The sequence below is a fragment of the Aquarana catesbeiana genome, linkage group LG02 (assembly GCF_042186555.1).
Source record: "Aquarana catesbeiana isolate 2022-GZ linkage group LG02, ASM4218655v1, whole genome shotgun sequence".
Taxonomy (NCBI): Eukaryota; Metazoa; Chordata; class Amphibia; order Anura; family Ranidae; genus Aquarana; species Aquarana catesbeiana.
The window spans coordinates 614379956-614406783 of record NC_133325.1 but is presented as its reverse complement, the minus strand read 5'-3'; the positions used below and the strand labels follow the sequence as shown (position 1 = coordinate 614406783).

The 26828-nt window shown below is 38.9% G+C and overlaps 1 protein-coding gene across 4 annotated transcripts in view; it reads left to right on the top strand.

The window, feature by feature from the left end:
• Positions 1 to 26828, top strand: part of STS (steroid sulfatase) — a 496435-nt gene that overhangs the window by 114289 nt on the left and 355318 nt on the right. For 2 of the 4 annotated variants that reach the window (XM_073616370.1, XM_073616372.1), the window contains exon 2: positions 10045 to 10179. The exons of the other annotated variants lie outside the window; for them this stretch is intronic. In XM_073616370.1, coding sequence (XP_073472471.1) covers positions 10049 to 10179 — 131 coding nt within the window. In that variant the 5' untranslated portion in view covers positions 10045 to 10048. The remainder of the gene's footprint in view (positions 1 to 10044; positions 10180 to 26828) is intronic. 4 annotated transcript variants of the gene reach the window in all.

Here is a 26828-nt window from a genome sequence, read left to right as displayed (position 1 = left end):
GGAGTGTCACGCAGCTGCCTCGGAATTGAGTACTGCGATACTAAGGCAGCATCAATGAACAGGCCTGCAGCCCCAGAGTTCTTTAGAGCCTGTATCTCAATGGATGACTCAGCCCAAGAAAGGGTGACTGAAACCAGGGCTTATCCTTCTGGATAACTGGGGATGAAACAACGCCACCTAAGGTCTGTCCATGACAGAACCTCAAGGTTCGGGCGTTCCCTGGACGGGTAGGACAAGACTTCAAAAAGTGACCTGCCTGGCCACAATAAAGGCACAATCTCTCCCTCCTCCTAAAGACTCTCTCATCGGCAGAGACGCGTGAAGCCCAAGTGCATGGGTTCATCTTCACTGACCGACTCAGTACCAGGAGGCATGGGAGGTGGGGGAGGCATGGGTGGGACTGCAAAGCTCGGAGGCAAACGTACAGGGGGCTTCCGCAAGCGCTCCTTAAAAGAGAGTCTCTGAGTCTGGAGTCAATGAGGATGGCAAATGTGATCAACCTCTCCAGCTCAGTGGGTATATCTCGTGCTGCTATCTCATCCTTGATGGAATCCGGGAATCCATGAGAAAAAGGAGCCACAATGGCCTCATTGTTCCAAGCAACCTCTGCTGCCAGAGTACGGAATTCAAAGGCATTGTCGGCAACAGTTCTTGTACTCTGTTTGATGGACATGAGGCACTTGGCAGCAGAAGCGGAGTATGCGGGAACATTAAATACCCTTTTAAAGGAGGCCACAAAGTCAGGGTAACTCAAGACAACAGGTTTTTGCGTTTCCCATAGAGGGTTTGTAAATCACACTTGTTTAATAATAACAATAATAATAAGGTAAACAGAGTAAGCGTAGTCAAAACAAGCCAGAGTTCAGTAACCGGATCGGGTAGTCAGCCAAGCAAATGTCAGAGAGTCAGAGATAAACGTAGTAGTACAGCAAGTAGGATCAGGAGCCAGAAGGAACGTCAGCCGAGCAAGTCTTCAACAGGAATGCAGGAGAAAGTCTCTGTGTTGATAAAGGCAAAGGCAGAGATCAAATGAACTGGACGGCTTTAAGAAGGCAGGACTGACAAGCAGAATCAACAACAGCTGGGTAACTGTGGAGAGAGATGGGAGCTGGCAATTAGCTGACAGCTGAGCGGCCAGCTCAGAGAAGGTAGGGCTGAGACCAGCCCTGACACCCTCCCCCTGGTCAATCGATCGATCGCCTGCTTGCTCGTCTGTCTGCCCACCAGGCCACCCGCCAGCCCTGCACTTGCCCCATCCAGGGCCAATCGGGTCTTAGGACCCCCGGCCTATCGGGTCTCAGGACCAGCTTCCTGTTTGGCCAGCAGGAGAAGCAGGAAGACATTAGTGAATATTAATTTGCTAATGTCACACAAGTGGGTGGGCTAGGCGCCCCGAGCCCACCCATTTTGAACCCAATTAGACAGACAGGAATAGACATCAGATGTATAGCAAAGAAGGGATGTTAAAGGGTTAGAAAAAGATCCAACAGTTAGTGAAACTCTCTCCCAATGAATCAACTGGTGCTGATTCATTCATTCATCATTTACAACAATATTTTTTTTTCACATTAAACTTTATTTAAGAACACTGAAAATAAAAATACAGGGTGCACAATCTATCAGGAACTGGGTATACTAGATGCTAAAGAAGCAAGATATCTAGTTCCTGATTCACATAGAATCCCAGTTCTCTATACAATCCCCAAGATACACAAGAATCTGCAGAACCCCCCGGGGAGACCTATAGTGAATGGGATTAATTCCCTAACAGCAAGAATTGGCCAGTACATCGATTATTTTATCCAACCTGCTATTCAAAAAACCTCATCGTATGTAAGAGACACTAAACATGTCCTACAATTATTAGAAAACATACCGGTCCAAGAAGGAAGGACTCTAATGGCTACGGTCGATGTATCATCTCTTTATACTATAATTCAACACCACCAAGCATGTGAGGCAACTAAATGGGTTCTGAGAAAACATAGTACATTAAAATGTACACAAAGGAAGTTTTTAATTAAATGTTTAGAGTTCTCATTAAAGAATAATTATTTCTGGCATGATCAAAAGTACTATAAGCAAATCACGGGAATTGCCATGGGTGCAAAATTTGCGCCAAGTGTGGCCAATGCCTTTATGGCACAATGGGAGGAGGAATCAGTGTATAAACATCACCCCCATGAACTAGGACTATTTAAAAGGTTTATCGATGACATTATCATCATATGGAATGGAAGTAGAGAGTCATTAGAGGAGTTTCTACGTAATTTAAATATTAATGACAGGAATATACAATTAACTTGGAACATAAATCCTAAAAAAATAGAATTCCTGGATTTAGAAATCACTATTGAAGAAGACTCACTATTAACCAAAACCCACTTTAAGGAAGTGTCAAGAAATAGCTACTTACCTATTACCAGTTGCCACCACAAACCATGGCTATACAACATTCCGAGGGGTCAACTTGTGAGAATTAGGCGCAACTGCACCACGGATAGAGATTTCAAGACCCAGGCTAACATGATTGGACAAAGATTTGTGAACAAAGGATATGAAGAAGCTCAGATTAAAAGAGAGATCCTATCGATCCAAATAATGAACAGAGAACAGATGATACACGCACCCAAGAAGCCACAACTATTTCCAGAAGCACCAAGTCTAATTTTAGACTATAATGTCCAATTCAAAGACATAGAAAGGATAATTCGAAGACACTGGCACATCCTAAAGGAAGATAAGCACTTACAAAGAATACTACCGGAGAAACCATTGATTACATATAAAAGAGCACCCACTTTAAGGGACATGATTGCTAAAAATGTGGTTGAACCTCCCCCCAAAAACAAATTTACATTTTTTGATGGCAAAGGATTCTATCCTTGCAAGTACTGTTTTGCATGTACACATGCAAAAAAATTTCAGGGTAAAAAACGAGAGTTTAAAGCAACTAGTACAGGAAACACTTACCCTATAAAAGATTTTATCAATTGTCATACAGAAGGAGTAGTGTACATCCTACAATGTGCCTGCAATTTACAGTATGTAGGGAGAACTAAGAGAGCACTAAAAATTAGAATCAAAGAGCATATAGAAAATATTATAAAAGGATGTCCGAAGCATAACGTATCTAAACACTTTGCATTAAAGCATGATAAAGACCCCACGGGATTGTTGTTTTGGGGTATAGAGAAATATAATAGATCATGGAGAGGGGATCACAAAATTAGAACACTTAGCCAGAATGAATCTAAGTGGATCCATAGAATTAGGACATTGGCGCCCGAAGGGTTAAATATAGAATTTGATTTAAACTGTTTTATAAGTGATTTTTAACGTTATACTGATTCTTGTTAACCCATTATGTCATTTCCGGTGTGCCTTCAGTTGCTGTCACAATTTTTCCATTTTTTCCTATTTCATTTCAATAGGGGGTTGAAAATAGTAAATTAATATATATTGTATATTATTTATTATATAGTATTTTTAATCAATATTTTTACACACACCCATAGGATGTCCATGCAGTTATAAGTACATGCATGTTCACTTTTGTACAGGACTTGATTTTTATCTGATTTAATTATTCAGTGTTTTAACTTACCTGATTATGAACCATTAGTGGTTAGTTTATACTATTTTTATTAATATTTTTATTTTATTTTTATTTTGATATCATCCCAGCTCGGGGTTTTATATTATGGTTTGGTTGTAGGTTCTCAATTATATATGTAATATTTCACCATGGGGACTACTATAGCTATTTATTATCATTTGTTTGTACGTATATCACAAGTGCAGGTTGAGCGATCGTTGAGCCGTGCTTTAGTATATATTTAGCACATCTCCCTGCAATTCAAACATCCTAGTTCCCCCTTTTTTATTTTCTTTGTATGTATACAAAGAAACTTTATTGAGACATCATTAGCGCGATCATCCTCCGCAAAATGGCCGCGGTACTAACATACATCCTGTCCACAACAAAATGGCGATCTGTTTACTTCCGGCCCCAACAATATAAATATACAATGATAACAGCCAATCCGGTGCCCTGAGGAAGTCACATGACGTAACGCGTAGGACGTGACCGGAAACACAACACACGCGGACCGGAAGTGACGTAGCGGGGATTGAAACCGCTGTTTTTCACTGCTGCCCAGCGCTGTTTTTAATGTAAGCAATTTATACGTTTTAATAAAACTTTTGGTCATACTTTATTACACTATTGGAGTCCCCCTTTTTTAATTACTCCCTATGTGGAACCTATTTACTGGAGGGAACATCGCTGATGGCTTATCTACAAGCACTCCAGAACGCCAGCACTGATCCAAGTGGAAGGAGTTCTACATCCAAGGGATTCTAATAGGCACTTTTATTGTGTCATCAAGGTGAGAGTTCTGGGAGCCCCGAGTGGGGACTAAACACCACGAAAGTCACCAGATCTCCTATCAACGCACGTGCACTTTGTTCAGTCACTTTATATTGATGCATTAGTCACTTCACTGTATATATTAGCACTGAAGTCACTTTAGATGTTTGTTTGTTTTTTATAGAGCATATCACTTATAGATGCACTTATTTACAATATTTATTGTTCACTTTTTACCAGTGAATAGTTTTTGCGCAGAATCACAGACACATCTCATTGTTGTGGTATTTATAGATTAGTAGGTAGTGGAGCGGTGTTCACTATTAGATTTTGCAGCATTACACAAAACGTTCCTTATCACTTGAGTAGCGCAGAAGTCTATCGCAAGATAACACAGGGTGCACAATGTTTTCCTAAGTGTTTATGGAAAAAACAATACATAGATGTATTAAAGTTGCACATGGAAATAGCATGTTTAGCTATAATTATTAAAATTAATTTAGGTATAAAGTACCCAAAATATTTTGTAGAATGCATTAAAAGGTGAAATGATATAGTACACATTTCAACATTTTCTTGGAATAATTCTTGGAAATAACAGGGAAAGAAAGTGGAAAGAGAGGTTATTTAGCAATACTGAGAATTGGGGTTCTGCTTACGGTACTGGAACTTATGGTTGTCAAGGAAACAATCAGGCACGTTGTCAAACATTATCAGGTAGACATTTTATCGACATGGCTATAGAGATCTACATCAAAGACAGTAATTAGGTTCTAAGTGGTTGGAAAACTGGACAGATGTATATACATTATTTATCTTTGTATTCATCTGACAACTTCAAAATATAACAGGCATTCCATGTTTTGTGAAAAGCATCCAGGCTATCTGTATTAAAAGCTAATGATTCCTCTATTTCATATAAAGTATTCACTTTAAACAGCCAAACTTTTATTGTTGGAATGTTGCTAGATTTCCAGTGCAAAGGAATCGGAGCCTTTGCTGTATTGAGTAAATGTTTTACTAAAGATTTTTTAAAAATTCTAAGTGAGGTTAAAGTGATGTTCAATAGGCAACACTCAGGTGTCAGTGGGAATTTACTACAATATATCTACTTTGTTTGTTATAAGAGGAAGGGGAGGAATCAATAATGTAAACAGCAGTACACTTACATTTTTAATTGCAGTGATTGGTCATCATAGCTATCACACTGCTTGCATTGGCTCCTTACACTGTGTCTGTGAACACAGGGCCATCTAATGATAATTAAATTCACAACCATTAACCAGTGCAATGGTTGCCCAGTGATGCTTGATCCAGGGCTATCCATAGCACATGAATATAGCATCACATCGTTTGTGAGAAACTTCAATAGTTAAAGTACTAGTAGGGTCCATTTTATCAGGAATAGCATTGTTCTATCAACATATAGATAGAGGTTGTACAGTAAGGTGATCTGACACTGACTGCGGGAGGATGCCACTACTGTTGGTCTGTATCACTAACATATGTAATAAAAGTGTCTGCTGTTTACATACACTAGACTTGTGTAATTTTATGAGCTGTTATGGTTTGGAAAGAAAGGTTTGCTAAGATGGAGATATTGTTTATGTAGACATTGTGCTATACTGTGGGCAAAAAAAGAAATGGTTTCGTGCTGTACTATGTAGTAACTGGTAAGTCCAATTTAGATGAATTATATTAATATTAAGACAGTGCTGTGGTAAATAAGTCAATAACATTGTCATAGACATGGGGGTGGGTTTACTAAAACTGAAGAGTGCAAAATCTGGTGCAGCTTTGTAAAGAAACTAATCAGCTTTCAGCTTTTTTTTTTTTTTTTGTCAAAGCTTAATTGAAAAAGCTGAAGTTAGAAGCTGATTGGCTACCATGCACAGCTGCACCAGATTTTGCCCTCTTCAATTTTAGTAAATCAACCCCAGTGTACCTCCGTTTTGGCAATGTATCCATAAAAAATGTCTAGGTGTCAGTGACCTTTTGGTATCTCTTAAAAATAAAATATAACTAGGATTGGTAACTTGGAATGGTTCCCTCCCACGATTCATTTGTGGGTTTTTAAACCGATCATTCACTGTTCTGAAATAATAGACATATTTATGGCAGTGGAGGAGAGGCACAGCTGTGGAAGCATCTATTATGTTTATGGCAGTTAAAGTGGATGTAAACCCAATTTCATCCTTTCTAAACTACTGCCATAGGGGTTATCTATAAGGATATACACGCCTCCTGCATGTATCTTTACCTGTCAAATGTATCCCCTCTGTATGTTATGAGACCAGAAAAACAGCAGATTCTGTGGGTGGGTCTGTTGTCTGGAGCTCGGTGGGTGGAGTCGTGATGTCAGTAGACTCCCCGCCCACCTCTACACTCCCCTTGTCAATATGCATTTTCTCCTGTGTATTTCTTACACTGAACTTCTGCTATGATCTCTAACATCCAGTGAAAAGACATGAAAGTAACCACATGACTTCAGCATGCCAAATCATGCTGAGGTGTGGAACAGCCAATCCTTGTAGAGCTGCTGAAGAAAGAAGTGGGGGTGGGAATTAAAAAATAATGCATGTCTTAGGCTAGTGCATAAGATATGTAAATCACCTGTCACTCAGAGCAAGGGGGAGGATTTGACAAAGTTTTTCTCGGTTTGTCAAGTTTTATCTCACTGAACAATAAAAGAGGATTGCTCAGAGCTGCATTAACTCTTTGTGGCAAAACTGGGCTCAAATGATAGGAAATCTTATACTCTACATTATGACATAAAAAAAAAAAAAAAAATTCAGGTTTACATCCACTTTAAGTCCAATGGCATATCAAAAGTAAATACTTTGCTTAAATTGGCAGTTAAATATTTTATTTATTTTATTTATTTCCGTTACTTATATAGCGCCATCAATTTACGCAGCGCTTTACATATACATTGTACATTCACATCAGTCCCTACCCTCAAGGAGCTTACAATCTAAGGTCCCTAACTCACATTCATACATACTAGGGACAATTTAGACAGGATCCAATTAACCTACCAGCATGTCTTTGGAGTGTGGGAGGAAACCGGAGTACCCGGAGGAAACCCACGCAGGCACAGGGAGAACATGCAAACTCCAGGCAGGTAGTGTCGTTGTTGGGATTCGAACCAGCGACCCTTCTTACTGCTAGATGAGAGTGCTATCAATTCCATCATGTATTGTAGATCTCTGTTCCTTTGGTTTTGTAGGTTCCGTATTATCACATTTTTTATCTAAATTCATACAATGTTTTCTGAAATCCCCATTCTCTGGACATATAAGTATTGCATACACACACTGTTGTTCTTATTTTGGGGGCTATGGTTGTATCAATTAAAAAAGAGAGCCAACATCTTTTGGCATCATGTAATAAGTGTAAGCTACAGTATCTGGAAACTGTAAAGACTACAAATATTTTAAACATAAAATATACAAATACCTAAATGCAGGAATGTGAACACATCTGAAGAAAACAAGATAAAACAAAACATAATCTCTAAGTTTAAGGAAAACCAGATGACTATCCCAGTTTTAATTTAATTTTTTTTTTTACTTACAAAGATATACAAGAGGGTTTAAGTAAAAACGGGACTTTTTATTTTACAGGTTTAAAAAGGAATGCTAGCGTGGTGGTACTACACACAGTAGTACGTGACAAGTGTGTCCTTTTACTGATAGGCGGTGCACATGTCACATGCCAGTCCAGAGACCGTTAATCAAGATGGCAGACAACAGTCTTATAGGGCGTACACACGGTCGGATTTGTTCGGACATTCCGACACCAAAATCCTAGGATTTTTTCCAACGGATGTTGGCTCAAACTTGTTTTGTCTACACACGGTCGCACAAAGTTGTCGGAAAATCCGATCGTTCTAAACACGGTGACGTAAAACACGTACGTCGGGACTATAAACGGGGCAGTGGCCAATAGCTTTCATCTCTTTATTTATTCTGAGCATGCGTGGCACTTTTTCTGTCGGATTTGTGTACACACGATCGGAATTTCCGACAACATATTTTGTTGTCGGAAAATTTTATCTCCTGCTCTCCAACTTTGTGTGTCGGAAAATCCGATGGAAAATGTCCGATGGAGCCCACACACGGTCGGAATTTCCGATAACACGCTCCGATCGGACATTTTCCATCGGAAAATCCGACCGTGTGTACGGGGCATTAGAGCGTGCATGAAGCGGTATGTGGTAATGACGTTTCTTGTGAACAAAGACGTAACTTCTGCAGATAGCTGCAGAAGACTTCAGGCACAGTACGGTGATGAGACGCTCAGCTGCAATGAGACATTTGAATGGTGTAAACTTTTTAAGGATGGCCATAGGTCCGTCAGTGATGATCCCGGCTGTCATGGTTCCCAGTCCACAGTAGTCATTCCTGTGAACATTCAACAATGAATATTACTGTCATGTTCTGAGTAATGTGCATACACGACTGTGGAAAAAACTGCCTGGTTTGATCACTATAGGGAGTCCTGTTTTTCCAGGACAACGCACAAGCTCATACTGCTCACCACAACTCAGCTGTTAGGGGTTGCCACATCCTCCTTATAGCCGAGACATCGCTCCAAGTAATTTCCACCTGTTTGGACCCCTAAAAGAGTTCCTCTGAGGTCAGCATTTCAGCACTGATGACAAAGTGAAGCAGGCTGTCCTAGGATGGCTCAGGCATACTGACAAATCTTTCTATGCTGAAGCTTTCCAGGCATTAGCTCTTGGATAAGTGTATAAATGTAGCAGGGGAGATGCCCTCATACAATTTATTAAGTACAAATAAATTATGCTTTTTAAAGATGACTTTAGCTCTGTATTCGACCACACCCAGGTAACCCTTTAGTTGGTGACATCCTAAGATGCAAAAATATTATAAATTCTATTCTGGGTGCACAATGCTTGGAACCAGCCTCTTAGTGATGCCTATACCATTTATTAATCAGTACAAGTATTTGGCAAAAAGTGGATATGGTTTTCTTGCACTCCTGTAGTTGACCATTGGAATGAAACCTGACCAGCAGAGCCAGTTAATTAAAAAGGCAATTCCCAAAGAACACTAAACAGTTCTGACTCTCAGCAGGGTCACTCTATTTTTTTTTACACATCATATCATTATATTTTATCATTCATTCTGCTTAAAGCATTATTTTACAAACACAAGCAGCAAAACCATGTTTTGAAAGAGAAAAGTTACAGTACTGCATAACAAGCAACTTTAGGTAAACCTAAAAACAAGAGTTCTGGGAAGTTCTCTTGGGCTAAATTTATGGATGAGCACAAGAAACTGAAAACGAAATTATGTATAATTCATATTCATATTTTGTTATTCTTTCCTTCAGCTTTCACATTCTTAGTCTTGTTTTTCAGCCATTGGAAGCACGCTGTTTGTTATATTAGTTTTCAATTGTCATGCTGATTTTTTTTTCATCTTTATCTCTATTTTTTTCTTTTTGCATAATATTGCCATTTTTTTTCTTCAAAAAGTAAATTTTATCATAGATGTAGCAAAAAAAAAAAAAAAAAAGAATAATCAGATTAATGTGCAATAAAGTACTTAGAAACTTTCTACCATTCAATTACTTGATGTGTTTTATTGCTACTTTGTTTCACATTTTGCTCACTTTTACTATGCTTTACCTTTTTTGTGTAGAAATATGAAGATTTTGACACTAATGATATCTTTGTTCAGTCTCTGCACTGCAAAATCATTGCCCAACTTTATTCTTATAATGGTTGATGACATCGGCATTGGAGATATAGGATGTTATGGGAATAACACGCTCAGGTTTGAAAAATGCTTTCTTCTTAATTACATTGTTGTTTGGTAAAAAAAAAAAATAGTCTAAGATATTTCTAGTAATAAATGTGAATTTTCTCCTTGATGGAGAACTTTAGGACAGTAAAGAGTCTTGACCTTTTCTAGTTTTTAAAATAATATTCATAGGGGAGGTTAAGGGGCTTGAACATGGTCATGCAGGAGAACAAAACAATTAGAATGATAGATCTGTATTTTGAGATCACTTGTTAGAGTTTGTGTAGACAGGTGAGGATCTCCTTAGTTACAAAGTAGCTAAGCAGCAAAGTACCTGCACTATTTATTGAGCTGCCTCTTTACAGAACACGCTGTGTGGATGATTTACTAAAGAAGAACAAGCTGTTCACCTAAAGTAAGTGTTTACTTTGCATGTAAATATTAGTGTTTAAAGGATAAGTTCACCCTAACACTAAAATCTCTACATCTACAGACATGCATAATCTACCACTAACCTATATAGCCCTGTAAAGAAGAAATCAGTATATGTACCTTTTTTGAAGCCGATCCAGTCCGATCTCCAACGGCGGAAGCTCTGCAGAGGACACAGCCGACAACGGCTGAGAAATGAATGGGAAGTGACGTCACCTATAGACTTACTATGGGGCTTCCATTGTCAGCTGTGTCCTCTGCACCCGCCTCCACAGTGAAGCCTCAGCTGACAGCTCAGCATAGGATTGGGTCGAGTCAGCTTCAAATAAGGTATGTATAGGGATTTCTTCTTTACAGGGTTAGATAGGTTAGTGTTAGATCTCGTGAATGTCTGTAGATGTAGAGATTTTAGTGTTAAGGTGGGCTTATCCTTTAAAGTAAAGCTGTGTTCGCTCCAAAGTCTCAATCATGTCCTAAAAAGGTCCTGTTTTTTTTTCCTTGCACATGATTGGATATTCAAAGTGAACACAGCTAACATTTACTTTACTCCATCAGTAGGTCCACCCAATTGTATAAAGCAAGCAAGATATACCACTGCACAAGTGCTCTTTCTTCTAGTATACAACTAAGAAATATTTTGAAAGTATCATATGAAAGGTCTTTTTGTTAAAAGGCTTTTATGAATATAAAGCGGGAGTTCAAAGAGAATCAGCAGCTGAACAATTTAAGGTTAACTTTTGGATTGGCAGTTTTTAATTCAAGCTTGAGCCTAAAGCAGAGATGAATGCGGTACCACTTGCCACAGCTAATTTACTACATTTTGTTGTAAAACTAAACACATAGCTTTAATGTCATATTGCGGTTTTAAGGTAATTCCTAAAAGAATTTGCAAAACTGTAAGGAATAATGAGTGCCATAAAGCAAACTCAATTATTTTATTACACATAGATTGCCTACACTTATTCTGGAATAAAAAAACATGTTTAAAACTGAAGCTGAAGCTCTTACAGGTAATTGATATTATGTGTAAAGCTATGTAATAATAAATAAAAGGTGGTCTGTTCCCATGCACATGAGTTCATTCATCCTTGCAAGTGGAGAAAGTGTACACTGAGCTGCACATGCAGAGCTCACTGTATATTGTTAGGAAGATTGCAAACAGACAGATAAGAATCATTTATTATAGAAGAGATATAGAGGTTGATTTACTAATGCAAAATCTGGTGCAGCTGTGTATGGTAGCTAATCAGCTTCTAACTTCAGCTTGTTCATTTAAGCTGATTGCTTTTTCTTGTTTTTTTTATGCAGAGTTGCACCATATTTTGCACTCTCTAGTTTTAGTAAATCAACCCCATAGTATGTATTTTTGCAATAAAAAGCCTTTCTGTTTTGCACATTTTGTATATTAACAAAATTTGTGATTTTGACCAGTTAATGGTCAGACATGAATAACTACCTGTCAGAAACCATGAAATCAGACAGACAAAAGTACAGTTAAATCACACTTGTTTAATAATAAAAGTAAAATTAACAACCGTAGTAAAAACATAGCCAAAGTTCAGTAACCAGAACGGATAGTCAGCCAAGCCAGAAGTCAGGGATCAATGTAGTGGAACAGCAAGCAGGTTCTGAAGCCAGAAGGGATGTCAGGAAAGCAAGTCTTGAACAGGATCGCAGGAGATGGTTTCTGTGATTTTGACCAAGGCAAAGGCAGAGAACCTCTGAACTGGATGGCTTAAGTAGGCAGGACTGACGAGCAGGATATCATCAACAGCTGAGTAACTCTGGAGAGATAGAAGCTGGCAATTAGCTGACAGTTGAGCAGCCAGCTCAGAGAAGGAAGGGCTGAGCCCAGCCCTGACACTACCAAAATCATTACTAACTGTGATAGCAGCATTAAGTGAAAGGTCTTAGGCTTACAATATAAAAACATTTTGTCAGCTTACAATCCAGCTTCTTCAGTGTGTACTTCCACCTGTAGACGTTTAATATTGGGGTGTTCACTGAATCAAGGGGTGGGAGATTCAACTTCAATGGCATACAGTAGGGGACAATGGGAGCATGCCTGTCTAGAGCCCCTGGTGAGTAGGAAAACCTCAGATATCCACCCACTGACACAAACTCGGGTCAAGGATGAGGCACCGAAAAGTTGTAGCCATTTATTAGATCAAGAGCCAAACCCAAAGCTGTGTAACATTTACCACAAATAACCCCATTCAACAGAATCTAATGCTTTTGCTGCAACCAGACTCCTCCAAATCCTGGTGTTCACTGAGTCATGGGAGGCTTGTAAATTCATGAACAAATATCTTTGTTGGGGTGTTTTTACTAGGCATAAAGCCAGTTTGATCCCGTTGTATAATGGATTGTATGACTTGATTAAGCCAGAGGGAACCGATTTTCATTAAAATTAAGTTAACATTTGTTTGTAGGTCTATAGGATGCCAAATCAAGAGGACCCTTATTTGTCTTGGGGATAAGAATAATAAGCAATGATAGACATAGATGGTGGGAGTGTAAAAGTTGAATATGTTTCTTCATATAAAGGTAGGAGATGAGGGGCAAGCGTCTTTGTGTAGGTGGCACAGAAGTCCATTGGTAAGCCATTGGTTCGAGCCCAGTCAAATTGGAAGTGGGAGTCTTGATCTTAGTAAGGGTAAGGGACACCTTGACAGTCTGTTTGGGGGTCAGTTGTGGCAAAGAAGCAGATTGTAGGTATTGGAGATTTTTTTAATCATGTAAATGCACTTAGAGGTATAATATTGCTAGTAGAAGGACACAGAAAATTGAAGCACCTCCTGCAAGTCTGTATTTGGGGAACCCAGCAGCACTTGTTCAGCCAGCCAGAGACCACAGAAGCATGCTTTGGATGTGACTTAAGGGCTGAGAAGATGGAGGGTCACTCAGTTCCTGATTTTGGAGCAGCATGAAAGCTGCTTAATGTGAAGGGTAATACTGTTCAGAGCTTAACCACTTCCAGACCGCCGCACACCGATGTATGTCCAAACTTTGCCGGTGGATATCGTTGTTATGGCAGCAGCTAGCTGCCATAACCCAGTTACCCCTGTTTTCATGCGGTGGCCAGCTTTCTGATAAAAGTGGTCCCTGCGGTGGATTCGCCGCAAGATCACTTTTATCGGTGGCAGGAGAGGGGCCCCCCTCCCGTCGTGATCCGGTGCCCTCCGCCGCTTACCGGAGACGTCCGTAGTGGCGGAGGCGATCGCATCCGTCTCCCTTCTGTGCCTGGAGAGGAGTGAGGCTAAGATGGCGCCCACTCATCCCCATGACACTGCTGGGCGGAAGCGACGTCAAAACTTCACTTCCGCCCACGCCTCTTAAAGGCATATTTTTTTCAATGTCATGGGTTTTTTTTAATTGCATTTTAGTGTAAACATGAGATCTGAGGTCTTTTTGACCTCAGATCTCATATTTAAGAGGTCCTGTCATGCTTTTTTCTATTACAAGGGATGCTTACATTCCTTGTAATAGGAATAAAAGTGACACAATTTTTTTTTTAAACAGTGTAAAAATAAATAAAAAAATGTAAAATAATAAAAATATATATATATTTTTTTTAAGAAACCCCCTCGTCCTGACGAACTCATGCGCAGAAGCGAACGCATACGCGAGTAGCTCCCGCATATGAAAACGGTGGTCAATACCACACATGTGAGGTATCGCCATGACCGGTAGAGCAAGAGCAATAATTCTAGCCCTAGACCTCCTCTGTAACGCAAAACATGCAGCCTGTAGAATTTTTTAAATGTCGCCTATGGAGATTTTTGAGGGTAAAAGTTTGACGCCATTCCACGAGCGGGCACAATTTTGAAGCGTGACATGTTGGGTATCAATTTACTTGGCGTAACATTATATTTCACAATATTAAAAAAAAATGGGCTAACTTTACTGTTGTCTTATTTTTTTAAATTAAAAAAGTGAATTTTTTCCCAAAAAAGTGCGCTTATAAGACCGCTGCACAAATACGGTGCAAAAAAAGGTATTGCAATGACAGCCATTTTATTCTCTAGGGTGTTAGAAAAAAAAACATATATAATGTTTGGGGGTTCTGAGTAATTTTCTAGCAAAAAAACCTGTTAAACATGTAAACACCTAAAATCCAAAACGAGGCTGGTCCTTAAGTTAAGCTAGACACATCTTACCCCATGCTATGCCAGGCAATACCACCCTGAAATCAGGTTTTATATGTAAAGGCAGCTCTTACATAGTGTGTACAGATGTAACCACATCATACTTTCCTGATTGGCTGAAACTATGTTTCTATTAGCTATTATTGTTTCTGAGTTGAGCCAACATAAAGACATAATGTAGATAGTTCAAGCCAATGGGGAAAGAGGAGATAAAGATAGCTAAAAAGAGTAAAAATATGGATTTTTATAAAGAGTTTTTACAGCTGCTATTTAGAGATTTCTGGCAGGCATTTTTCTGTGCTTGCAGAAAATGCAATTAGCCTGAAAAAAAAGAAAATAATGCAGCTATAACATCTAATGACTGGTAAACTGAAGTATATTATTTTTTTTATTTTTGGGTTTAGACATGCTTTAAATGCTAGCCATTTGTCCTTTTAACCACTTGCTTACTGGGCACTTAAACCCCCCTCCTGCCCAGGCCAATTTTCAGCTTTCAGCGCTGTCGCACTTTGAATGACAATTGCGCGGTCATACAGCACTGTACCCAAATTAAATTTTTATCATTTTTTTCCCACAAATAGAGCTTTCTTTTGGTGGTATTTAATCACAGCTGGGATTTTTATTTTTTGCTAAACAAACAAACAAAATGGAAAATTTTGAAAAAAAAAAATCATGTTTCATAGTTTGTTATAAAATTTTGCAAATAGGTAATTTTTCTCCTTCATTGATATGCGCTGATGAGGCGGCACTGGTGGGCACTGATAGGCTGCACTGATGGGCATGGATAGGCACAGTTAAGGCGGCACTGATGGGCACAGTTAAGGCGGCACTGATAGGCACAGTTAAGGCAGCACTGATGGGGACAGATAAGGCGGTACTGATGGGCACAGATAAGGCGGCACTGATGTCCGCTGATGGGCGGCACTGATGGGTGGCACTGATGGGCAGTGATGGGCAGCACTGATGGGCACTTATGGGCACTGGTAGGTGACACTGATGGGCACTGATAGGTGGCACTGATGTGCAGCACTGTTGTTGTGGTACTGATGTGGGCGTTGATGGGTGGCACCGTGGGCACTGATGGGTGGCACCGTGGGCACTGATGGATGGCACTGTGGGCACTGATGGGTGATGCTGGTGGGCACTGGTAGGCGGCACTGCTGCCTATTGCTAGGTGTCACTGGCAGGGGGCACAGAAGATCGCCGTGATAAGGACTGATGTCCCTCTCACGGCCGCCGGTGATCGGCTTTTTTTTTTCCTCCTCACGCTGTCAGCGTGAGGAGAAAAAATAGCCGATTACTGGCTCTGTTTACATCACATGATCAGCTGTCATTGGCTGACAGCTGATCATGTGGTAAGGGGTCGGGACTGACCCCTTAATCTGATCCATGATCAGGCGAGTCTCAGACTTGCTGATCACCGTGCGCGCCGTGCACGCCCTGCAGGGGGTGCGCAGGCCGCTCGTGCACGGGACAACATCAATAGACATCGTCCCGGCAATGTAGGTCCGCGCTGTTGCCGTCATTTGGCAATAGCGCGGATCTAAAGAGGTTAAAGGAGATTTCTCATTTGGGAACACAGACAGCAATATATTTTTTTGAGAAATGTGTTTTTATTGATGGGGATTTCTTTCAGACACATAGAAATTAGAAAGGAAATGATAAGAAATCTCCTAAATGGGGCTACAGACCTTTGCAAACACCCAGTACTAAAAATGCTTGACTTGTGTTAAGATTTAAAAAAGACCTAAACTGTAGAAGCTGCACTCAACAAACAGCAGTGCATTAGGAGGTATCACACTGTGTAAACACAGCTATGAAACTCAAGCTACAGAAGTGCACTGATATTGTTTAGAAGAAATTCAAGACATAGGATTAATTGGTTGGGTTACTGTTAAGGAATTGAGCTGTCCTTGGGCAGCAGCATTTTCCAACCAGTGGAGAGGCTAGTGCTAGATGCAATAGCAAATTTTAATAGACTAACAAATTAAAGCTAAACTCCAGCTAAAACTTTTTAGGCAGTTACAGAAACAATGTATTTTTTATTTTTTTGGATAAGGGTTTTACATAACTGAATAAAAGTCTACCACTGTACATTAGCCCCTCCCCCCGATTAATGTTAAATGTTTTTTTTTTTTTACTCTCTAACTGCCATTTTTGTTGGACAATTTAGTATGTTAAAGGAAATCGAAATATAACAGACTTGCCAGTGTGAATCACCAGATGAATATAAAGCAAAAAATAAATAAAAAATGCAGCCACTGTGCTTAAAGATTGGCTGCAGTATATACAATTTTTGCTTTTGGGTTGTGATACTCCATAACATTTCTAGATGTTTCCTATAATATGGAAATGTATAACTTTTAAGTTTAAGTCCATTCAAATATTTAACAACTAAATAGGCAGGGCTTTTTTTTCCCAGGGAATAGGTGCAGGTACTCTCCACTTCCGAACAGTGGCAGCCCGTCCATAGGGGGTGCCCGGGTGCCACCCCCCCCCTCCTGTAGTCACCAAAAAAAAAAAAAATTTAAAACTGGCCCTTTAAGAAAAAAAAAATCCTTTAACATAGTGCACTGTGGGAAGCACCATTCATTTGCGGGTTGTTAACCCGCCTTGGGGCGCAATGCAGAATGCTGAGTAGCTTCCGCCTGTAAAATCAATGATTCTACGGGCGGGAGCATTGTTGTTACAAATCTAGAGGTCACTTCCGGCCGGGTATTCTGAAACTGACGAAAGCCGGAAGTGACGTTGGCAGCTCCGTTCTTCAGCCCGAGCGGAGCTTCAATAAGGAGGTGAGAGAGCGTGCCTCATTCTTTCATTATCTGAATTCCTATGCTAATGCTCTAAAAATGTAATAAATCATCTCCCTGTGCCCTGACAAAGTGGAAACAGCTTAGTGACTGCCTGCACACATTATGTTAGCAAAGGAATTAATTTACAGAAATGTGTGTGAAACAAAAGTGGATGCACCAAAGCATGTTCAGTAACACTAACATGGGGTTTAATACTTTATTCCATATTGTGTCAGTCTGTTCCATTTTAAGACATTTGTAAATATATTCTCAGTCTCACCATAACATTACAACTGATTTAAAAAATATCTGATTTACATATTTTATTTTACAGTAATTTTTAAAACTTCAACTTTTCACTTTTTTTTTTTTTTGACCGCCGCACGCCGATGTAAATCCCTACTTTGGTAACGGATATCGTTGTTATGGCAGCAGCTAGCTGCCACGACCCCGGTACCCCCGTGTTCAGCCGGTGGTCTGCTACAAGATAAAAGTAATCTCTGTGGCGGATTCACCGCGAGATCGCTTTTATCGGTGGCGGGAGAGGCCCTCCTCCGCCGCTTACCGGAGCTGTCAGCAGCGGCGGAGGCGATCGCACATGTCTCCTTGCTAGGTATGGAGATGAGTGAGGGGAAGATGGCCTCCACCCGTCTCCATACCATAGCTCGACTGAAGCGATGTCAAAATGTTACTTCTGCCCATACTTTTTAAAGGCACATTTTTTTTATGTCATTTTTTCCTTGTCAAAAGAAGTTTATTGAGTATACAATGTTATAAAGATACATAAAGTAAGTTTACAAGGATCTATAAAGTAAGCTCATTGTTTTACAGTAGGGTTTATATAGGTAAATATCTTGAAATTTCAAATATTAAACATTGGGTTCACGTAAACCTAAATTAAAGATATATATAATTTCCTTAGTTACTTTTGTAGGTATTTAAATGATTTATACCTACTATACATATTGTTTACAAGTAGAGTGTATACAGGTCAAATAAATTCTGATAATGAGCTTTAATCGTAAGGTGGAGAAAAGGAAAGAGAAAGAAGAAAAAGGGTTGAAAGGTAGAGGTATGGTCCACAAGGTTGTCCCGCTCGTCAGTTTATTATTCTTTTTAGTTCTCTTTGAAGCCTTAGAATGGGTGTCTCTGTAAGTCATTTAATCTGTTACCATGGCAACAGGACAGAGTCATTGAAGTTTGACAGGAACTGTTGTTTTATCCAAGGATGCCAAAGTTTTTCAAATTTTGGAATTTGATTTTGATCGATGGCTACCATCTTAGCATGGGACATTGTATTATTCATTCTGTGAATTGTTTCTGCTAGTACCAATGTAGGAGATTTCCATGCCTTGGCCACTGTTTGTTTTGCAGCCGTTATTAGTTGGATCATAAGTTTGAATTGAGAGAGTGTTAACCATTCCGGTTTTAGATTAAGTAAAGTTAAATATGGATCTGGTTGTATTATTTTTTTAAATATTTTAGATGCAATCACGAAGACTTCCTTCCAGAAGGTTTGGATTACTGGGCACGTCCACCATATGTGTAAATATGTGCCTATTTCTGGGCATCCTCGAAAACAAAGAGCTGAGGTATTAGGTGAATATTTTGCCACTCTAGCGGGTACAAGGTACCAGCGAGTTAGGACTTTATAATTTGTCTCCAGTGCTAAGATGTTGGGTGAAGATGACTTAGATGTGAGCCATATGTTAGACCAGTCCGTGTCTTCTAAAGTTCGTCCCAGGTCCTCCTCCCACCTCTGAACGTAAGAGGGTCTATTAAGATTTGCTACTCCATATAATTGATTATAAAGTGATGAAATTGTACCTTTAGCAAATGGATCTTTTGTACAGATTGATTCAAAAATGGATAATTGGGATAATGGTGTATCCCCCTTTAGGAATGGTGTATAGAAATTTTTGATTTGGAGATATCTAAATATCTCAGAGTTTGGTAGATCATATTTTTCTCTAAGCGATGGGAATGAAAGGAATGATTTAGATGCTATGAAGTCATTTAGTGTCTGAATGCCTGATGTTGTCCAAGCTTTAAAAGAATTTGGGTAGATCCATGCCGGATAAAAGGCCGGATTTCTGATAAAAGAAAGGAGAGGATTGTGTGGAGATTGTAACTGATATTTGGTTTTTAGTTTATCCCAGAGAGATAAGAAGTGTTTAGTTATGGGATTATGAATTTTAAAGCGGTCTTTAGGATCAAGCCATAATAAATTTGATATTAATAGAGGGTCATTTTCTGAAGCCTCTATAAATACCCATAATGGGATTTCCTGTTTTGCATGGTATTTGGACAGACTGGCCAAATGTGCTGCTCTGTAGTAGTTAGTAAAATTAGGGTATCCCAGGCCTCCTTTATTTTTGGGAAGATGTAGTGTGTGTATAGGTATACGTGGTTTAGAAGAGCCCCATATAAACGAAGTTGCTCTTTTTTGTACTATTCTCAAAAAATAGGAAGGAATTGGAATAGGGAGGACTCTGAATAGATAAAGCAATTTGGGTAGAATAGTCATTTTGATTGCATTAATCTTCCCTATCCAGGATAAAGGAAGTTGCGACCATTGTTTTATTAGATTTGTGATCTGTCTTAATACAGGAGGATAATTGGTTGAGAATAAGTCAGAATGAGAGGCTGTTAAATGAATTCCAAGATATGGGATTGATTTTTCTGCCCATTTGAATGGGAGTGCAGCCCTAGCCGGGATCAATTCCATGTTTGTGAGTGAAATATTAAGCACTAGGCATTTCTTAGGATTAATCATAAGGCAGGATAGGGCTGCAAATCCATCAAGAGCTGGTATTAAGTTAGGACCAGAGACCTGTGGTGATGATAGAAAAAGTAATATATCGTCTGCAAATATACATAATTTGTGTGTAATACCTCCTACTTCAATGCCAGTTATAGTTTGGTTTGTTCTGATGTATTGGGCCATGGGTTCGAGTATAAGGGCAAATAATAAGGGAGATAATGGGCAACCCTGTCGGGTACCTCTTTCGATATTAAAGGCTTCAGATTTGTATCCAGCATATTTTATATAGGCTTTGGGTTTATTATATAATGCTTTGATCCATGTTAAAAAGTGGGGTCCAAAACCCCATTTTTGTAATGAATATTGCATATATTGCCAGGATACTGTGTCAAATGCCCTCTTAATATCGAGAGATAGAAAACATAAAGGGATTTTCCGTTTTTTAGCAATATGTGCCAATAACACTGCTCTGCGTATATTATCGCCTGCCTGTCTATTTGGCATGAAGCCTACTTGATCTCTATGTATTAATTTTCCTATAATGCTATTGAGGCGTTTTGCTATTCTTTTTGCTAATAATTTAATATCGAGGTTTAACAGAGAGATAGGCCGATAATTCACACAGGAAGTATCATCAGAAAGGGGTTTTGGGATCATACAAACAATTGCCATTAGTGTTTCTTGCCGAAAAGAATGTCCATCTAGAAGTTTGTTAAAAGTTTCAGTGAGAATGGGAGAGAGTATTTCTGAGAATGTTTTATAGTATAAAGCCGAGTAGCCGTCTGGGCCTGGTCTTTTGTTAAGTTTTAGGTCTTTTATGGCGTTAGCAACTTCATCTATAGTTATAGGCTCATCCAAACTGCTTTTTTGATTCTGAGATAACTCAGGTAAGGTTATTTTTGAGAAGAAGGATTCAGCCTCTGTAGGATTAAATTCATTGTTTGTCTTGTATAAAGTTGCGAGATGTGAGTGAAATTTATGGACTATTTTAACTGGATTACAAGTGTAAACATTTTTTGATAATTTCAAACGTATTGGTTTGAAAGATTTGTTAGTTGAATTTAATGCCCGAGCCAAATATGTACCTGGTTTGTTTGTATTCATGTAGAAATTGTGTTTGGAGCGTTTGAGGGATTTATCAACTGACTCAGTGAGAAATAGATCGTATTCCAATCTAGATTTTTCCAGATGAGATTTTGTACTCTGGGATGGATTATCTTGAAATGATATGTAGGCTGCATTAAAATTGAGTTCTAGTTTTTTTGCTAGATTTTTGCGTTCCCGTTTAAATAGTGCCATTTGTCTTTGTATTGTACCACGCAAGACAGGCTTATGAGCTTCCCACAGTGTTATTGGGGAGATGTCTGTTGTATTATTAATTGATATGTATTCCTTTAAAGCTTGTTCAATGGCCATCTGATGTAGTGGGTGTTTGAGCATTATGTCCGGTAAGTACCACGTTGGGTCATGCGCTTTTGGTATGGCTGAGGCTATAGTAGTGTATACTGCATTATGGTCAGACCACGGAATCGGAATTATATCTGATGCAATAATTTCTGGTATCATTCCTATTGTTAGAAAAATATGATCTATTCTGGTGAAGGTTTGATGAGGGTGCGAGAAATAAGTGAATTTCTTTTTCATTGGGTTACTTTCTCTCCATGAATCTACCAGATTGTATTTGGAAAGAAGTTGAGAAAAAGGTAATCTAGAGGTTATTTTGGATGGTGTAAAAGGTGATTTATCTAGAAATGGGAGGAGGACCTGGTTCGAATCCCCACACATTATCACTGTTCCTATTTTGTGTGTATTAATCACTTGTAATATATGTGAGAAGAATGGTGTAGGTTGTTTGTTAGGAGCGTAGTAGGAAATCACCGTGATTGCTGTATCCATTATATAACCCATGAGTATCAGGTATCTACCTTCTGGGTCTTTAATTTCTGATGATAAGGTGAATGGTGTGGATCGGTGAAATGCAATTAGAGTTCCCCTTTGCTTGGTACAGGCAGAAGCCGTGTAAATTTGTTGATAAAAAGGAGAAATATATTTTGGAGTAGAATCTTTGGTGAAGTGTGTTTCTTGGAGGCATACTATGTGAGCCTTCTTGTTATAGAAAGTACGGAAGGCTTTGGTCCTTTTTTGAGGGACATTTATCCCCTGAACATTCAGGGAAAGTATATTCAGTGGTGCCATGGCAATAGATCAAATAGTTTTGACTTACTTTTTGTTAAGCTGACTGCGCAGATCAACCTGTGTGGACTGAAGAGATGAAAAGATAGAAAAGAAACCAGTGAATTCTGGAGTAAAGAGTAAACAAAAAACATATGAGATTAGATGATACATTGTATAAATTATTTTTTGCAAGTAATCACAATTTACCCGTGAAAGAGAATAAATATCTCTCTCAGGGGAATAAGTGCCTTCGTCACACTCCCACATAATATGGTTGGGAGAATGAGGAGGGCTAATGGGGGTACACGGATCTTCCGCTTACAGGAGAGAAGTGCTATGTCAAAAGACATCAAAATGATGTTTCATTAATTGGAGTGCAGAATATAGTTTTTGTTGAAATTATTTATTCCAGGGTGGTTGTATATGGTTAGTCTTGCCCTAGGCTAAATAATTCAGTTAGAAAGGTACTGTTAATAACTTTGGTATTGATGAAGATAGTTTGAATTATTTTGGGATTTTAACCCTTTTAGAGTAAACAATTACATATTTTATTCATATGTAACTGTTTAGATATGTTAACTCATAAAATTGAGGTTGTATTGCTTCAGATTAGAATAAACAAAAACATAATTCTAGGAACTAGTTAGGTAATAATATATTTGTTTTAAGAAAAGAAAGAAAAAGCGTCCATTACTTCTGGATTATTGAACATATTTGTCCTAAAAAGTAATAAATCTATTGTTATTACCTGATAATATATAACTGAACAAGAATTTCCTTATTTCACTTATATATTCTAAGGCTATATGAATCAGAAGTAATAAGAAATATAACTGGAATGTAACATGATCCCACACAGTGTGTGACTATCAGAATGCAGTTACATTCAGTTATAAATACAGGTTTTTTATAGAGAACCATCTCTTAGTATAATAAATGAAGAGATATCAGGAATTAGGATGTCGGTCCATTGAATCTTCTTGGTCCATGGATGATGTGGCATAACGGCCTCTTTTGTGAGAATGATGATTCCCATTTTGTTCTGAAATTTTCTGGGTGCTGCCTGAAGGTGAAGATGATGCTATTCTTCTGCGTGTGGGAGTGTTGCTGCTTGTAGGTTCTATCAGATTTAATTTTAAAAGGGTTTGTTGTAGTTCATCTGCTGATCTGCTTCTGTAAATTGTACCTTGGTAGTTAAATCTGACTGAAAAGGGGAAGCCCCATTGATACATAATGTTGTGGCGTTGCAGTTCCATTAGTTGGGGTTTCATGGATCGTCTTTTAGTAATAGTAAGTTGGGATAGGTCAGCAAAAATTTGATAATTGTGTTCTTGAAAATTAAGTTCCTTTTTTTCTCTTGCAGCAATTAGTATTTGTTCTTTCGTTCTGTAATAATGAAATTTTGTGATTATATCACGTGGGGGTCCATCTTTCTTTTTGGCTGTGAGGGCTCTGTGTACTCTGTCCAGTTCTAAACGTTCAATAGGGATATCTGGCTTTAGTTCTTGTAATAGAGCAGTAATAGTAGATTGCAGGTCTGTCACAGTTTCAGGTATTCCCCTTATGCGCAAGTTTGAACGTCTGGCTCTATTTTCGTAATCTTCGAGCTTAGTTTGAAGTATTAAATTCTCTTTTTTTAATTGTTCCAATTCTGTTATATTTTCTTGGGTTGTAATTTCAATTTCATCCATTTTTATTTCTAAGGCTGCGGTGCGGTTTCCCAGCTCTCTTATTTCTTTGGTTAGGCTTTTTGTTATTTGGTCTGAGGTTTGTTTTAAAGCCTTATGAAGCATCTTTTCAAATTGTAATAATATTACTGGGGATACTGAGGAGGCTTGTGGAGAAGTTTGTGAGAGGATTTGTTCTGTATCTGACTCAAATGGAGAGTCTTGCTGTGACATTTTCTGTCTGTGAGAGCGCCCTGATGCTGTATCTTGTGAGGTGACTGGAGCTGCTTTAGTTGCAGTGAGTGCCTGTGAGCTCTTTGTGAGGTGATTTTTATTTCTGCCACGGTTTCCTCCCAGTACCATATTTCCTGCCCAAACTTTCACAGTTTGTTCCCTGGGGCAAAAAGGTTCAAATGGATACCTTTTGAGCCTGCAGGCTCCGCTTTGTCCTTCTCTTCTCTCCTCAGCGGTGTGGAGCTCTAACAATGCATGTCTGCTCCGCTAGGCTCCGCCTCCTGCCCCCCTTTATGTCATTTTTTCAAAATGACAATTTTTTTTTTTTTTTTTTTTTGCATTTAAGTCCAAATATGAGATCTGAGGACTTTTTGACCCCAGATCTCATATTTAAGAGGACCTATCATGCTTTTTTCTATTACAAGGGATGTTTACATTCCTTGTAATAGGAATAAAATTGACACAATTTTTTTTTTTTTAAACAGTGTAAAAATAAAAGGTAAAATAAATAGGAAAAATTTTTTAAATGTGCCCCGTCCTGCCGAGCTCGCGTGCAGAAGCGAACGCATACATGAGTAGCGCCCGCATAGGAAAATGGTATTCAAAGCACACATGTGAGGTATCGCTGCGATCGGTAGAGCGAGAGCAATAATTTTAGCACTAGACCTTCTCTATAACACAAAACATGCAACCAGTAGAATTTTTTAAATGTCGCCTATGGAGATTTTTAAGGATAAAAGTTTGTTGCCATTCCACGAGCGGGCGCAATTTTGAAGCGTGACATGTTGGGTATCAATTTACTCTGCGTAACATTATCTTTCACAATATAGAAAAAAATTGGGCTAATTTTACTGTTGTCTTATTTTTTAATTCAAAAAAGTATATTTTTTTTAAAAAAGTGCGCTTGTAAGACCACTGCGCAAATATGGTGTGACAGAAAGTATCGCAACTACCGCCATTTTATTCTCTAGGGTGTTAGAAAATAAAATGTGTAATGTTTGGGGGTTCTAAGTAATTTTCTAGCAAAAAAAAACTGTTTTAGCATGTAAAAGAGGCCCGGTCCTTAAGTGGTTAAGATGTCTATTTCATTAGGGGTATGTGCAGCCAGGACATTTATAGTCTAAATATGTCTCCCATTTTTCCTTTTCTTGTATAAAATATGACGGAGTGGGTGGATTATATAAGGGGTGTGGTTTATGAGAAATGGGAGGGGTCAACAATTATGGGCGGGGTCTGGGGCCTCCCTATCCAAAAACTTCACCAGCCGCCACTGCTTCCGAATCACCCCTTGTCTCTGCCTCCTACCCACCTTCGTGCACCAACCCTTGGTTCCACCCCCTACCTACTTCCCAGTGCCACCCCTTTTAAGGAATAAAAAGTAATTTGTATTGAAGTAATTTGTATGGAATTTGACACTGATAACAAGAAAAGCAATAAAATAGATCCCCTGCAGCCAACAACAGACCCCTCCCTCAAAAGTAGACCCCTCCCAGCAACAACTGACCCCCCCCAGAAACATTCGATCCTCCACCGGCAACACTAGACCCCCCACAGCAATAGATCCCCCAGCAACCATAGATCCCCCAGTGCCCAGCATCAATAGACCCTCCAGCACACTCTAGTACCCCTTGGCAGTGCATACATTCTGTTGTATTTTTTTCTTTAACAATAACGTTTTTGATTAACAATACAGATTGTCATTCACGTTAGTCATTTGTAACCAACATAGTTACATTGGTTCATAAAGATAAGAGTATAATACTTGTTAACCCGTACCAGTCTACCCCTAATGGGTTCAAACTGTATGCCTGGACAGGTCTCCAAGTAAACTAGAATTTTCAGTCCAAAAAATGAAAACAAAAACAAAACTTGCTAATTAGATTAATAAAGTGGGTCCAAGATGGTAGACTACATCGGAAATATGCACATACAATATATGATTTAGGGGTATTTCAAACTTGGGGATAATTTACAATTTGCACTCTTTTAACTAGTTGAATGCTCTAGGATGAGATATCCATGTACTCCAATTCCCTTTGAATGTGTTGGTGGAGTCGTTTCTATAAGCAAGCATAAGTTCATACTGAGCTTGGATATTTAGTCTGGCTATAGCAGTCGATAAGTTGGGTGCGTCCCTGGATTTCCAGAGGCTGGTTATAGTGAGCCTTGCTGCTGTTAGTGTGTGAATTACTATTGTTCTAAATATTTTAGGGTATATGTCCAAATTAAGACCTAGTAAGGCTGTGGACGGGCTGAGTTTAGTTAGGTTTCCCATAAGATCCACTATAAAGGAGGCTATTGAATTCCAGAAGCTTTCCAGATTTTTACAGTTCCATAATATGTGCAGAAGGTTGCCTGTCTGATCATTACATCTCCAACATATGTCAGATGTGGAGGATTACATTCTTGATCATTTATATGGGGTCAAATACTATCTATTTAGTTTTTTTGTGCATTATCCCAGTGTTCA